At 43.2% G+C, this 17,272-nt stretch overlaps 1 protein-coding gene across 1 annotated transcript in view; it reads left to right on the top strand.

The window, feature by feature from the left end:
- The window catches only part of fnbp1b (formin binding protein 1b), a gene marked incomplete at its 3' end in the record, with an annotated part of 109,571 nt that overhangs the window by 70,128 nt on the left and 22,171 nt on the right, over positions 1 to 17,272 (top strand). Inside the window, exons 7-9 of the mRNA XM_083793074.1 lie at positions 11,794 to 11,922; positions 13,209 to 13,355; positions 15,187 to 15,384. Coding sequence (XP_083649200.1) covers positions 11,794 to 11,922; positions 13,209 to 13,355; positions 15,187 to 15,384 — 474 coding nt within the window. The remainder of the gene's footprint in view (positions 1 to 11,793; positions 11,923 to 13,208; positions 13,356 to 15,186; positions 15,385 to 17,272) is intronic.

The raw sequence follows: 17,272 nt of genomic DNA, 5'->3' as shown, positions 1-17,272 counted from the left end.
TAAGTGATATTTTCATGATAAAATTACATAAATATCGCACTGCTGGATTACTATACAATGAGCAGCCATAATGCTTTGGTGCACTGCTCCTCCTTGTGGATAAGGGGGGGGGGGGGGTGTCTTACTGAGACGACATGTAGTCCAGGAAGTAAGTGAGCCCAGTGTCCATGACATCACGGATGACATCTGCCTCTCTCTCTCTCTCTCTCTCTCTCTCTCTCTCTCTCTCTCTGTAATTACCACTAGGCAACAGTGCAACACCATCTCTCTCTCTCTGTTTCTGGCACAACAGCGCCACTTTTGCCCCTACTGGTACTCATAGTCACATTGTCACACACATAGGTTAACACGGACATTGCTGTTCCTTGGAGTGGTTGCACCACTCAAATATCTAAAAAAAAAACCTGCATATTACCCACATAGAAACCCACAGGAAAGTGTCTCTTGTCTCCCAAACATCATTCAAATAAGATCTGGTTGCGAAAGGGGTGAAGTGTCCCGTTTTAAACCTCTTCCACCAACTACACAGACCCAGTAGTGACGTGACGTTTCCCCCCCCCCCCCCCCCCCCCCCCCCCGACTGTGGAGAAGCGTAATTGTAAACCTTCGAGGAACAGGAAACAACGGTCCCGCCCCCTCCACTTCCCGACAGTTGAAGTGGTTTTTGCCGTCATGTGGAGGGTGGCTGTGTTGATACTCATTCCAACACACCCACTCACTCACTCACTCACCCCGCCATGTGGAGGGTGGCTGTGTTGATACTCATTCCAACATACCCACTCACTCACTCACCCCCACCATGTGGAGGGTGGCTGTGTTGATACTCATTACAACATACCCACTCACTCACTCACCCCACCATGTGGAGGGTGGCTGTGTTGATACTCATTCCAACATACCCACTCACTCACTCACTCACCCCGCCATGTGGAGGGTGGCTGTGTTGATACTCATTCCAACATACCCACTCACTCACTCACTCACCCCGCCATGTGGAGGGTGGCTGTGTTGATACTCATTCCAACATACCCACTCACTCACTCACCCCGCCATGTGGAGGGTGGCTGTGTTGATACTCATTCCAACATACCCACTCACTCACTCACTCACCCCGCCATGTGGAGGGTGGCTGTGTTGATACTCATTCCAACATACCCACTCACTCACTCACCCCGCCATGTGGAGGGTGGCTGTGTTGATACTCATTCCAACACACCCACTCACTCACTCACTCACCCCCGCCATGTGGAGGGTGGCTGTGTTGATACTCATTCCAACATACCCACTCACTCACTCACTCACCCCGCCATGTGGAGGGTGGCTGTGTTGATACTCATTCCAACATACCCAATCACTCACTCACTCACCCCGCCATGTGGAGGGTGGCTGTGTTGATACTCATTCCAACATACCCACCCACTCACTCACCCCGTCTGTGGTGTATGTCAGACCCCGTGGAGGTCCGCGGCCTCCGCGGCATGCTTCTGTAACAGGATATCGTTACGCTGGAAATGGCTTTCTTTTCGAGGGGCGCTACTACTAGCCCCTCCTCCTATAGCCAGCTTTTGGTGTATGTTCACACACTTTGTCCCACGCAAACATTAAATTCCCATTGACGAAGAATGGAGGATGTTTCGTCATAGTGTCTGAGCAAATAGACACAGTGTCTGTTCTATGTCATGATGATGTGCGGTGATAAGAGCGCCCCGCAATTTGTTCATCCCACGATTTTGCAACCCATCTTTTCAAGTGTCAAATTATTTAATGTAATCCTGGGCGCTACACTTCCTCTGCCTGGGGAGAGCAGTGGACTGCTGGAAATGGCTAACAATTCTTTCTGCTTGTGTGTGTGTGTGTGTGTGTGTGTGTGTGTGTGTGTGTGTGTGTGTGTGTGTGTGTGTGTGTGTGTGTGTGTGTGTGTGTGTGTGTGTGTGTGTGTGTGTGTGTGCGCGTGCTTGCGTTTGTGCGTGCGTGCGTGCGTGCATTTGTGTGTGTGTGCGTGAATGTGCGTGTGTGTTTGTGTACATTTGAATTTTCTGCCATGCCTTGAAGCGATGTTCGAAGGTAGGTAGGTCCACTGGACACAGAATGAGTGGGAGCACAGTGTGGGAATGCACGCACACACACACACATGCACACACACACACACACACACCTACTGTATATATATACAGTGGCGTCTGAGACACGGCCGCAAACATGTACACACAAATCCACAGTGTTGATTTAACGCTTAAGAGTTAAAGGCCTTTCCCTGTGTTTTATGTAACAAAAACAATACATGTTTTCTTTACCCGTCATTTCCCTATAGTTAGGGACAGTTGTTCTGTCCCTATTCCAGCAGTCAGCCACTACCCCTAGTAGCTGTATATATATTGGTGTTTTCACTGTTTATTTTGGGTAGACGAGGCCATTTCTGGGGCTACCAAAACACCAAAATACAGCTAGAAGGCTTATGTATGTTTCTGCGGGTAAACACTACCACCGCCGCACTACTCCAGTGGCTGGTGACGACTGCCGCTATAGAAGAGAGAATGATGGGTACAAAATGTTATACACAGGTTTGTTATGTAAACACAGGGCAAAGTTACATATACGCCTTATGCCTTTAAAACTACTGTATATGGCCCTAGTTCAGACTCAACGCTTCGAGACGAGATCAATGTTCTAAGCCCGGTTTTCACCGCGGAGTACGGCGGTGTCGCTCGGCAAAATTAGCCGCCGACCTACAGTATTTAGACATTAGAACATTGTGGAGATAATTCAAAGCGGTCTGAATCACCCTTTGACACTGTGCGTTTGTTTTGTGCCGACCCCCTCCTCCGACACACACCTGTCCTGTTTGCCCTGCATTCTGCTCTGCTGTCCATGCCACGGTCTGCCTCCATGTCCTCCACTGGTCCTCGTGTTTCTCCTAGCCCATTCTGACCTGAGATCAGATTCATACGAGGTTTCCACTGGACACCACACTGGTCTGATTAACCCATTCTGACCTGAGATCGGATTCTAGAAATGTCAGTCGCTCTTCGACTTTTCAAAAATAGCAGACCTACAAGCTCGTATCGCGCCACTCGGTGGCGCGATATGAGCTTGTAGATCTGCTATTTTTCAATAGCTAAAGCATAACATGATGCTGACACCAAAATGGGTGCCCCGTTCAGAATGGGCTAGAGGTGTGCAAAGTAAAGAGGTGGAAAAAGGGGCTTTGGCCTCACTCACACCTTTACAACAGACCGATGTATGCTTGTTGTATGAGATGTATAGCTGATGCAAGCTCCAATGGAAATTGGTTTGACACAACATTTGTGTTGTATGAGGGGGGGGGGGGGGGGGGGTGCAGTCGAAACACAGCCGAAAGCCATATACAACAGCTTGTAGTCCAAAATGTTGTATCAAACCATGTGACTTCCATTGGAAATGCATTGGGGCGGCCATGACACTTACATCTTGCTTACATCTACTGTAGCATGCATCAATGTTGTATGCTAGATTGAGGTGTGAGTGAGGCCTTTGGTATAATGTAGGCTGAGCGTTGTGTCTTAAGCTGGTGTCTGTCTGTGTCTTATTCAAAATGTAGTTTTACAAATTCTAATAGTCTATGACTGTGTCAAAGGCATAGCCATGTTTTCATCTCTCTCTAGGAATTAACTTTATTAATCATTCAACTTAATCAACTTTATGAATCCTTTTTTTAGAGTTGATTTTTTTTTTAGAGTTAACTATATTAATCACAGTGGTAAAGTAACTAAAGTACATATACTTAAGTACTGTACTGAAGTAGCATTTTGAGGTGTACTTTTACTTCTACTCCACTACATCTCAGAGGCAAACATTGTGCTTTTAGTCCACTACAATTGTATGAAAACTTTAGTTACTTTGTATAGTTTTTGATTATTATTACGAAACTTACATTAATTAACCACTTCAGCCCTGTATACATTTCGGCCATTTTAAAATAGCTCACAATGTGTCATGATTGTGAGCTTGTAGATCTGTTATTTGGGGGAGGGGGGGGGGGGGGGTACAGTACTTGCTTGTCAGCAGCAACAGGATGTGGGGAGGTTATGGTGACATGAGTAGTCTCGCGTTGCCAGACTGTTGCCTCTCGCAATTTCCAAACGCATCCGTCATAGAGTCTGGAGCAACGGAAGCTCCGTCATGAGTAAAAGGAAGTGGAGCCTCCTCCCCACTTCCGTTTCCTCTTTACGGTCACACAAATGTATCCTACTGTGATATAAATAGAAATAACATTAGCATATATTGCTTGCTATAGCTTGCTGCTTAGCAGGAATGGAAATAAAAACATGAAATGTAGAGATATTTAAAATGTATTTTCGTGAACGGAAATGGCAGTTTCTTTACTCAGATTTGGGGAGCTGTAGTTCCCGACTCCATATAGCATTCGGAGATTGTGGGAATAGTTGTCTGGCTATACAGTATATGCTAAACTATAGGGTTGCCATGGTGACAGTGTACAGTATCATGCTTCGTCATAACACACCTGCTTTGCAGTTCAACTTGCATGCGTACACACGTACACACACACACACACACACACACACACACACACACACACACACACACACACGTGTAATACATTGCACACACATGTAGTGTGCATGTCTGCACCACATGTGCACGGTACATGAAATGGTCTGTGAACGCATGCACACACACAATAATCGCTATTATTTTTGCATAATTGTCCGAAATAATTGGCATAATTGGCAAAAAATAAAACGATCAGCAAGCTCACAAACTATTTTAGATATTTTTGAAAAGTTTTGAAAGTGTACAATTAGTACACGGTATTTATGGCCTGATTTCGGCATATTTTATTTCCAGTTTTCAATACCAAAAAACTTTAAGATAACTCACAAATAGATTGAACAGAATAGTGAGAATAGAATGAGGAAAGTGTGCATATGATATTTTATCTTGGCGTTTGACTCTGCTACCTTTTCTCCATGCTCGGCACCAATTATACAGCCCTCATTAAACGTTAAGAGCAGGGAGAAATATATACAATAACAACCCTCCATGGGGAACAGAAATAGAACAGAAATAGTGTTGCCGGGGTCGCGGTGGGAGCAAACGCAGTCTTATACTGTAGGTGAGCTTAAATACCCCGCCCAATTGGTCAGCTGATTGCCACGTCAGCGTATATATGACATGTGGGTCTTGCATAACACTGAATTCACCCCTCGAGTACATCTGACTGAACTATAACTCCGCAAGCTATACGTATCATTTATTTGTACAAAAAATCTATCGCCATAAAAAAAATGACGGTGACCGTCCTTGTTCACACCTTAGAGTATACTCTAAGGTTCACACGCCGCGGTGGAGCTGTTTCCTGGATTAGCCGTTCTTCTTGTTATTGGCCGCGGTGGGTCGTGTGTCTTTTTATTGGCCGTGGAGGATCGTGTGTCATTTTCCACTGAGGTTATTAATTGTCAGGCAGCCTTCAGTGCTGGAAATAATAGAGCATCTGTGTGACTGTCTGTGTGTGTGTGGGACGTCCGGCTGAAGGTTACCTATCACTTAACCATGTGTGCAAGAGAGAGAGAGAGAGAGAGAGGGAGAGGGAGAGAGACAAAGAGGAGAATCAGGACACAGACTCAGACATATTTGTCTGTGTGTGTGTGTGCGGTGCGTGCGCATGTGCGTGCGTGCGTGATTGTCTGCGTGTGTGTATGTGTGTGACTATGCGTGCGCACATGCACGCATGTGTGTGTGTGTGTTTGTGTGTGTGTGTGTGTGTGTGTGTGTGTGTGTGTGTGTGTGAACAGGTATTATTATACTGTACTTCTGGGGGCCAGATGTCCCCTTAAGACTTAAGTAAAGTACAAGTTGAGAGAGAGAGAAATGGGACCTTGTGAGAACCATTCTACTTGAGCCCACGAGGGAAACATTTTCATGGATAAGAAAGGATAGTTTTTTTAGAGTTGACGTTACGATGAGGAAAAGATTCATGCTGGGATTTGACATTTAAAGCATTATGTTATACTTAGCAGATCTACAAGCTCATGAACTTGTACTGTAGGTCTGCTATTTTTGTAAAATCGTGAAAATGTGCCTCAAAACTTTGCTTCTGGGGAGGTCACCGGAACATCATATTTTCAGATGGGGGGGGGGGATCCAATTACATATAGTTTTTGGGGTCCTTGACTTGAAATATTGAGCACCACTGATACAGAAACTTTAAAAAAAAACTTTTTTTTTTTTTTTCGATGTCAGCCCTAAATGGGTTTAGTTAAGCGGTTAAGATTAGAGTTAAAAATGCTAAAAAAGGGGTAGAAATGTCATTTAATAATCCCATTAAACGTAGCCTGGTTTCCAGCCCATAGACCCCGCCCACTCCACTGAGCTCACTGAGCTCAGGGTCTGACAATCAGGCTAATTAAAACGAGGAAAGCTTCTGTGTCCAAAAGCAGCAGATATACAAGCTCACAGCACGTCACTTCGTGCCACGCTGCAAGCTTGTACATCTGTTATTTTTGAACATTTAAAAACAAGTGAAGAGAACTACTGATTCAGAAGACATGATTTTGTAGAATCGGCCTCACGCGCCAGTGCACAAAGCAGAGAATTATTAGCTTAAGAGACTAGACATTCTATCTGTTCCCCCCTAGACTAATTTATAATCAGTACTGTTTTAGAGTATGTGGGAGAAAACAGGACCAGCCCCTTAGGACTGTATACTGTACAGTAGCAGTCTAGCAGACCTCCGCTTCTTCCATCCTCTTCCTACGCACTGATATGCTTTTTAGCTGGCACCGATAAACCTGCGATTACTTCCTAAGATACCACATTTTAATGATATCTCTGCTGTCGGGCAGAAACCAGATACATTACCAAAATATTAACTTTTCAGGAAATTAAGAAAAGAAAGAAAGAAAAAGAACATATCTTTTTGGGTGGATTTCTGCCTTTATTGACACAGTAGAGAGAGACAGAGACGGGGAGTGACATGCAGCAAAGGCTGCCGGGCTTGGGAATTCGAACCGACGACTCGCTGTCAGGCTTCAATAGAGCCAATGTGCTTATATTCACCTTAACCATTTTAGGCCTGACATCGAGACATATTCTGAGCTTATATAGATGATTATTTTCAAATGGCCGAAATGTATAGGGCTGAAGTGGTTAATGTATGTTTAGTAATAATCTTCTAAAGTATGAAAAAAAAGTAGAGATGTAGTGGAGTAGAAGTAAGAGTTATACTTCATGTCACTGTGGCCCTGAGGGCACCACAGCTCCGGGTCGCTGGGCTGATGTAACGCTGGGATTCCAACTCAGGCCTCCCGCGTGAAAGTCCAACATCTTAGCCACTAGACTAGACCAAAGGGATATCCCTCTGGACCGGGGGAGATCTTAGACTTTTCTGGCCATCAGGCAGAGGCTACACTGACACGGTCCATTATGGATGAGCCTGTGTAATCAGTGTTTCCACTGGGGGTGAAGGACCGGGCCTCTGGTCTGCCAGAGGACGTTCTGTCTGGACTATGTCCACTGCTGGAGATAACAGACACACATGAGGAGGAGGAGGAGGAGGTGGAAAAACCACTCACTCACTTTATTTTTTATCTTTTTTACTGCAATGTAGAAATTGCAGTAACATTTAACGTTATGCAGAATGTCCTGACGTTATGTCAGAAGGTATCATAATGTATAATGTGTATTCAAATCTGTAGAATATAGCAGATCTGTACAAGCGGTGCCGTCGCTACGTATACGCGCAACACGCACTGCGCGTAGGGCAACACGCCGAGGGGGGGGCAACTAAATGCGCTCTCGTTGGGAGGTGGGGCAGCACACATATCCTACGAGTAGGGCAACCAAATGGTAAGCTGCGTCCCTGTCTACAAGCTCACAACGCATTGCGACACATTGTGAGCTTGTAGATTGATTTGTAGATTTGATATATTTTCAAATAGCCAAAGTTTAAATAAGTACCAGTGTTTCAACATTGCAGTATTGATACTTTGATAATTTTGTTGCACAGTTCAGAGTGTGCGGATGCTGCTTTTTTCATCCACTGTGTCACTTGACAAAATGCACACACCCATGCGTTCCACACACCCACACACCCACACACGGACAGAACGGACGGACGCACACCACATGTTGTCTGGCTGAGATAATCTGGTCTCCATCTGGTCATGATTGATCTCTAATAGGCTGCTATTCTCTCTGCCTTCTCTTCCACTGACTGCATGGGCTCAAATAAAACCATCCACATTTCTGTCAGCACAGATATAGGCCTGACTCTGGCGCAACCAGACTGTATGATTGGCTTACTTCTTCTGATGCCACGATCCCCAGGGGAGATTTGTAATAATAATAATAATAATAATAATAATAATAATAATAAGCTGTAGCATCTTTCATATTATGCATGTACAGTAGTGTGAGTTAAGTGCTTCACAGTTTAAAAAAGTAGTTGGTTCCATAAAAGTATAGTTCCATAAGACTACACTATACATACTGTATAATAACTACTTTCATAAAAACTATATTCTGTACAGTATTACTGTACAGTACATTATAGAGTCTGTAACTATTTCAAGTGCTAGATATAGATACATAGATAGATAGATATTTAACATCAACATACATACAATGGACAATTTGAAAGTGCTTAGAGAAAAGGAGGGTCTTTAGCGGCTTTTTAATCGTTTAACCATTCTGACCTGAGATCAGATTCATACGAGGTTTTCCACTGGACACACACTGTCTGATGAACCCATTCTGACCTGAGATCAGATTCTAAAAAATTCAGTCGTTCTTCGATTTTTCAAAAAATAGCAGACCTACAAGCTCGTATCGCGCCACTCGGTGGCGCGATATGAGCTTGTAGATCTGCTATTTTAAATAGCTAAAGCATAACATGATGCCAACACCAAAATGGGTGCCTGGTCAGAATGGGTTAAGTTAAGAATAGAATACACCTGCACACTGTGTATCTGCTCGGTACATGAGTATTTAAACGTTTGGGTCCCTCCGGACATCCTTCATACACCTGATTTCTAGGTGTGCAAAAGTTTTTTTCCTACAGTTAATCGTATAAGTAAAAAATATATATATATTTAGCTTCTCTACGATCGTTAGGAAGTTTGTTCCATAGTTTGGCTACAGAACTTGAAAATGCTCCATCCGCAGTTTTATTTGGCCATGTATGTCTAGGGAGAACCTCAGGGGGGGGGGGCTGGTGGTGAGGGAGGCACTAAGGAGACAGTGATAAATACTGCATGGCCTAGGAGGCCGTTTAGAGCTTCATGTATGAGTTGGAATCGATGCTGTATGCCACCAGGGAGCCAGTGCAGTGTGAAAACTGACCTGTATACTCGTCATTTGGGTCCATTTTCACTCTCTCGGAGCATCGACAATAAATCTAATCAAATAATAATAATACCTGCAGTCTGCCAGCCTGCGCGTACAGGAGCAAAACTTTAATTCAGGAAGCTAATGTTTCGGTCACACACACGACTTTCCCAGGCATACTGTATTACAAACTTTAATACATTTAATACATTTACTTACTAAATACACACACCTGGCTCAGGATCAACCAATCAGAGTTGAGTATGTGATTAATAAACTGATCCGTGATCAACGGCATCATTAAAATTACATGACACAAGCGCATAATTATAATACGATAAATACGTCATTGAAAGTGTGAACACCCAACATTACAACGATGCAAAGAAACAGTCATACAATTAGAACAATTACAAGGAAGTCAACAATAAAAAAATCCAACGTGATAAAGTCACAAAGTCACAATCGGTCTCGGACCGAAATGGTCAGAGAGTACAGCGAATACAGTGACGTGAACACCATTTCACACTCAAATTAAAATGAAAACTTTGCGATTCCGATTGTTCTGATGCGAGGAGTTCAATATACCTACTGAATTTCTCAGTGAAATGACTTGAGCGTACGGAATGTATATATAGTTTATATATGCCCAATGACGTCAACAGAGAAACACACAGAAGAACAGGGCATTTATTTAGTTTGACGTTTTCCTTCAACACTGAGGGTTTAACCGTGTTTATACATGCAGCGACCAGTGGTCGCTATACTGCAGCACTGCATTGAGTTACAGATGCAGCACACCTGTCATTTTGTGTGCTATAATGTGTGTGCGTTGCATTCGTGTCCTGCGCATGTGCATGCACGAATGAGAGTCTCCAGTAATACGTGAGGGGAACGTGTATAGGGCAGGCGTGGGGCCTGCCCATGATGATGTGCCTGTAAATCTGTCTGTAATGTTTTATAAGGGGACATTTCCTGGGGGGACGACGACATTTATCTATTTGTAAGTAACTCTTGCAGGTCCATTTGGTATATTTTAATGTACACTCTCACAGTTAAAGTGATGTTAAAGCTTTGTTAAAACAAAACCTGTATAGTTAAATAGGTAAAGCTCTCATAGTAAGTATTGCTATAGAGTGTTTGTACAGTAACAGCTGGGGTTATGTCTCACTGTTACTCAAGCTCCAACTTCCTTATAGGCGTCGCTCACACATAAAAGACAGCGAGCTATCTTGCTGTCCTTGTGGGAGGGGGGGGGGGGGGGGGGGGGCTCATTCACACCTAAAAGACACCTGTCTTGTCCGTGTCTTGTGTCTTGTCCGTGTTTAATGGCAGCCCCAATGCATTTCCAATGAAGTCACATGGTTTGACCAAACATTATTGTTTGATGGCTGTGTTCTGCCCTCCATCCCCCCCATCAAACTAAAATGTTTGGTCAAACCATTTTAAATCCATTGGGGGCTGTCTTTATATCGTGTGAGCGACGCATTTTCAGGTGCGTTAGGATTAGCAACTTGGTCCAATCAGGAGATAGACCCCACCCACAGAGATCATTCATCAGCTTGTGTTCAAGTTCCGGCTGCTCATTGGCTGCTCATTTGTTTGTTTCATCACTGATCCAATTGTCATCTTGTTTATCTTGTTTTCACTGCATGAGTTCTCTCTCCTGATTGGATGAAATTGGTATACCAAAACTGAAAATGTATGTTCTTCTGTTGCTAAAGAACTGAGAAGATGGACATACCCAGCATGTTACTGAATGAACTCTGTATGGAAAAGACTACAGAATATAGAGCTAACACCATGGCTATTATTAACCAAACATACTCTGTGCCTTTACAGTTCCTTTAGCAGGGGTCTTCAACAGGGGGTCCGTGACCCCTAGGGTCCTCGGAGTTACTGCAGGGGGACCACCAAATATTTGTGTGATAGGAGTTTTTTATATATATATATATATATATATACATTAAACACTTGAACATTGCATCGCTATTCTGAGGAGAGCTTTTGCCGAAAATGTGCAGATCCACAACAAGCTCACAACGCATCCGCACCGTGAGGCGTTGAGCTTGTAGATCGACTATTTTCGGCAAAGGGGTTTGGTATATAGGGTAAAGAGAAAACAGACTAAGTAGCGAGTGAAAGGTGAGGTTGACTAAGTACTGGCGGTTTTAAGTGGTTGAATGTCTGAAGATACACATTAATGAACATGAATCCAACATCATACGCTGATGTCACAGTGCTGTCAAACAAGTCTATGAAGCTACCTGTAAAACACACGAATGTATACAATACTGCTTATGGGGTTCGTTAATTGGCCTGAAGAAATGTTGAAGACCCCTGTTTTAATGGAACACTCAGGGTTTCATCATTGTGCGTGCAGGGTGTCCCAGGGTGTACAGTGAGGCATTGCGAGGACGTTGTGTTTGTGATGATGATGTGTTCATGTGTTCATGTTTGTGTCCTCAGGCACGGCAGCAGGCTCAGACACGGCACCAGATGGCCTCCGACAGTAAGAATGAATACTCCTCCTACCTCCAAAAGTTCAACCAGGAGCAGAACCAACATTACTACACCATAATCCCAGACATATTCCAGGTATGTACAGTAGAGTCTATAGGGGCGTGTGTGTACAGTGTGTGTGTGTGTGTCCAAAAGACCAAAAGCCCTTTGTCAAAGGCAGGGCCATATTTGGAAAAAAATATGAAAATGCCTCAGGGCCTCATGCTGTGTACTGTACCTGTTTGGACCATGACAAGGGCACATGCAAATGCATCGCACAGTGCAATATTGACAACCTTGCAGGCTTAACCCATTCTGACCTGAGATCAGATTCATATGAGGTTTCCACTGGACACACACTGGTCTGATTAACCCATTCTGACCTGAGATCAGATTCTAAAAATGTCAGTAGTTCCTTCGATTATTCAAAAATAGCAGACCTACAAGCTTGTATCGCGCCACTCGGTGGCGCGATATGAGCTTGTAGATCTGCTATTTTTCAATAGCTAAAGCATAACATGATAACACCAAAATGCGTGCCCGTTCAGAATGGGTTAAAAGGCTCAAATGTAATTTAGATATGTAGACTGATGCCAGGTATATATAGTTTCAATGTACAATATACATTATACCGATATATATATATATATATATATATATATATATATATATCAGATTAATATATTATACTGTTTAGACTGATGATAGTTTCTTAGTTTACTGTTTGAGTGTTTGATGTACAGTATTATCTCGTGTTTTCCTCGCTTGCTGTAAATCGTTCTGGATTAAGAGTGTCTGCTAAAGGCCTAAATTGTAACAATAGTCCTTTTGTAGGCAGTGTAGCCTGCATGCACACACTGCATACTGCATACACTGCATTGCTATTGTTTACAGTCCAATACATTGTCTTTTGCTTAAATGGCAATGTAGTACTCTGATGTACAGTATGAAGTGTGAAAAGGTAACACCTGATTCCCAACGCTGCGACGCGTTGTGAGCTTGTAGATCAGCTATTTTCAGCATGCAACCAAGTGTAAAATGACTGGATCTCTTGTCCACTAGTCCCTTCCTAACATTTTAGTCTAGTTTGTATTTGTTTGACGAAATTGTCGATATATTTAGTCTTAGTTTTAGTCATCATAGCTTAATTTTCATTTCGTTTCTATTTAGTTTTTGTCAGTGAAAAAAGGTAGTCGGCGAACATTTTTCATTTAGTTTTAGTCGACAAAATCAACACTGGAAGGAGCAAGCAGTTAGGAATCCTTAACACATTCTACTGAGAAATATAATTAAAAAAAATACAAAAGACCGTTACGGTACTCTTTGAGTCAATGAGTCACAGCAGTTGACATGTATATTTTTGTCCCCCCTGCTGTGTACAGAAACTGCAGGAGATGGAAGAGAAGAGAATCGACAGGATAGGAGTGTGTATGAAGTCGTTTGCGGAGGTGGACCGCCAGGTCATCCCCATCGTAGGGAAGTGTCTAGACGGGATGACGATAGCTGCTGAATCCATTGAGCCCAAGAATGTAAGGAGAAACTTTATATCGTCCAGTCCTGGTTCACTGTATACTCTGTTGCATGCCGGTGTTGCAAAGGGTGTTCAATAAGCATTGATTTATTTAAAAATCAAAAACCTTAAAAATGGAGTTAGGTGTTTTTTTCCCGGACAGTAACCATATGCCTTTTGAGTACTTTGAATGCCAACCTGAACCACGTGAAAGAAAACCAACAGTGAGTGTATTACGTAGATGGAGATGTCTCATGTTGTCTGTCTGCCTTCCCTGCCAGCAGAGAAAGCTGTCCCCTCGTGTGTGTGCGTGCGTGCGTGCGTGCGTGCGTGCGTGCGTGCATGCATGCATGCGTGTGTGCGTGTGCATGCGTATCTAGCTGTGATCGTGGACTAGCTCCAAGGAGATGACTAAGACCTATGACTATAGTCCAGTTTTCAGTAAACAACAGCAGAGGAAGAACAGATCTCATGTCCGCTGTACAGCATCTCTTTCTCCGACTGCTCTCTTTGGTTTATAGCGCACAACAATAGCCAGGCGTTGACCTTTTCAGACCCTTGACCCGACCATTTGCCCCCATCAGATCCGACAGGGAGATGCACATCGCCCACTGATGATGAGTGACTGACTTTTTCCTCTCCCTCTTGACACGTACAAGTACCTGTGTTGTTTTTTTGACCTAATTGTGTTCGTCATAACTCCAGCTAGACAGATCTAGGTCTCTCCGCTTCCTTTCTCTGGTCAACAGAGTGAGTGAAGACAGCCTTTCTCCTCCTCACAGCCTGGAGGGGAGAAAACTTTCCATCAGGTCAACGGAATGATAACGGAAAGACCCTCAGTATAAACAATTAAGTCACCAACAAGTCACACATTATCTGGAAGTCGTATGTTCACACAACCTCTGATTAACCTCAGCTAAATGGCCACTCTTGGCTATTGTATGATTCTTTATTTACATAACTAGAATGTGGATATAGTTTGTTTTGACATCAAACACAGTATTAAAAACTCGTCATGAAAGAAACCTCCTATCTCCATATTTCATTTCATTTTTGTTTAGTTTTTATTGTCGTCATAAACTAAATCCCATACACCGCATACTTAACGCCATCGCACAGTGTTAGCTGTTTTTTTCCCTAGGCTATAATAACAGCTGGGCCAGCTAGGTTGTCTGTGGAATTTTGAGAAATATTTAACCAATGAAAATTATTAACAAGAGCTTGTGACTAAATAATAAGAACTACATTTGGATCCATTGGAACACATTTTTTCCATTTCCTGAAACGTTTTCTTTCCTTTGGACATGCAAGGTTTCCGCCAAAACAGACAAAATATGAGTCTGTCATTGGTTGTTCTCACTGGTGGAGGAAGTATACCGACATGTTGTACTTGAGTAAAAGTACAAACGTACTTGGCACCAAAATATAGTTATAGGCTACTCATTGTGCATTTTCCACATTTATTAAATCCTTTAAAAATAGTAGATTGACTATTTTCAAATATCCTATGTATACGGTATAGGTCTGAACTAGTAACTAAAGTTTTCAAATAATTGTAGTGGAGTAAAAAGTGCAACATTTGCCTCTGAGATGTAAATGCAGTACAAGTATTGATAACTAGTGGAAATACTCCAAGTAAAAAGAGTCCTCACTTTTGTCCTCAGTGTTTGAAGACAAAGGTTTTGTCCTCAAAGCTGGACATATGAAGGCTAGCGCCCCTCCAAAACTCACAATCCTACTCAAGTACAGTACTTGAGTGCATATATGTACCACCACTGATTGTTCTGCCCTCTCTCTCTCTCTCTCTCTCTCTCTCTCTGTCTCTCTATGTCTCTCTCTCTGTCTCACAGGACTCCAAGCAGGTGGTGGAGTCCTACAAGTCTGGCTTCGAGCCTCCGGGCGACGTGGACTTCGAGGACTACGGGCCGGGCCAGGCCATGACGAGGACGCTGTCGGAGACCAGCCTGGGCAGGGAGAGCGTGAGGGAGAGGCCGAGCGGAGGCAAGAGCAAAGGCAAACTGTGGCCTTTCATTAAAAACAAGAACAAGGTAGGAGGACATGATGAGTAGCGGAGTACTAGCTCCCCCATTGGGCCGAACCTGTAGTGGTACTGTACGTACGCGGAAGGCGTATAAATACTGTACTTCGTTTGGTTTCCATCGTACAGTATGTGTCCCCGTTTGAAGGTCGGCGTGTGTGCTGGAGTCCGTGGGGACACTCTGGGGACATTTTTGTATGAGGCAATACCGTGTAATTAGTGGCTTACATTTTAAATGCCCTTCAAACGTTCAATTCTTGGTAACTGTTACATTGTTGATAATGACGTGGTTTATTTGTTTGTTTGCGTCTTTATTTTTGGTCTATAACTAGAATACGTAGAGTCTTATTCTGTTCTGTTTTTAGTTTAAGAAATGAGTTGCTGGCTCACTGTTAAGCCTCATTTATATCTTTGTCGTATGGCGGTGTCGCGAGTCGAAAAATAGCCCATCTGAAAGCTCACGGCGCGCTTGCATTGATCGGCCTATTCTTTCGGCGCAACACACTGCCGTACGGCGAAGGTTTGTTGTTGTAGTTATTATTATTTGCCACCCCTTTCTGTATCCCTCCTCTGCTGGTCGTTCACTGGCATTACCCCTCACTGGTGGTGTGTGGAGCCTCCCCATCTGTAACGTTAACACACTAATACGATCTCTACCCCTCTCTCTCTCTCTCTCTCTCTCACTCTGTGGATGGACTCAACTGACAGATCTTAACGAGCTCTTTGTAGATGTAGGGAATAACAGTCTGCGTCTCCTTGTTCCATTGTCTGACTGACTGACTGACTGCTGATCAGCCTGTAGCGGTCAACCCCCTGCTCACAGTGTCTGACCGACTGACTGCTGATCAGCCTCTAGCGGTCAACCCCTTGCTCACAGTGGTAACCGGAAGGCTCGCCCCAAAACACACTCGCCCCCTTGTATTTCTTGTATTCATTTTTTTTACTGAGTATAAGGTTTGGAAATAAGTTTAAAGTTAGGCATAGTTTTACTGAGGTTACGTTTAGGAATAAGGTCATGTTTGGGCATAGTTTTACTGAGGTTACGTTTAGGAATAAGGTCATGTTTGGGCATAGTTTTACTGAGGTTACGTGTAGGAATAAGGTTAGGTTTGGGCATAGTTTTACTGAGGTTAACTTCAGGAATAAGGTTAGGTTTAGACATAGTTTTACTGAGGTTACGTTTAGGAATAAGGTTAGGTTTAGACATAGTTTTACTGAGGTTACGTTTAGTAATAAGGTTAGGTTTAGACATAGTTTTACTGAGGTTAACGTTAGGAATAAGGTTAGTTTTACTGAGGTTACGTTTAGGAATAAGGTTAGGTTTAGACATAGTTTTACTGAGGTTACGTTTAGGAATAAGGTTAGGTTTAGACATAGTCTTACTGAGGTTAACGTTAGGAATAAGGTTAAGTTTAGACATAGTTTTACTGAGGTTACGTTTAGTAATAAGGTTAGGTTTAGACATAGTTTTACTGAGGTTAACGTTAGGAATAAGGTTAGTTTTACTGAGGTTACGTTTAGGAATAAGGTTAGGTTTAGACATAGTTTTACTGAGGTTACGTTTAGGAATAATATTAGGTTTAGACATAGTTTTACTGAGGTTACGTTTAGGAATAAGGTTAGGTTTAGACATAGTTTTACTGAGGTTACGTTTAGGAATAAGGTTAGGTTTAGACATAGTTTCACTGAGGTTACTTATGTTTGGGAATGCGTGTTGGCGAACCGCGCTGAGGTTGGCGGATTTGACCCCGGGGGCGAGCGTGTTTCGGAGCGAGCGCTCTTGTATTCCTCACAACAGGCCTCTAATTGGCCACATCGTTAATGGTTTTGTGGTGGAAGGGTGTATGTAGTAGGGCTGAAATCATTTATGTACTTCTCAGCCACCACTTCTATCGATT

Source organism: Protomyctophum parallelum (genome assembly GCF_964188405.1).
Source record: "Protomyctophum parallelum genome assembly, chromosome: 21".
NCBI lineage: Eukaryota > Metazoa > Chordata > Actinopteri > Myctophiformes > Myctophidae > Protomyctophum > Protomyctophum parallelum.
The sequence above is the reverse complement of the archived record's forward strand: the minus strand, read 5'-3'. Positions and strand labels throughout refer to the sequence as shown.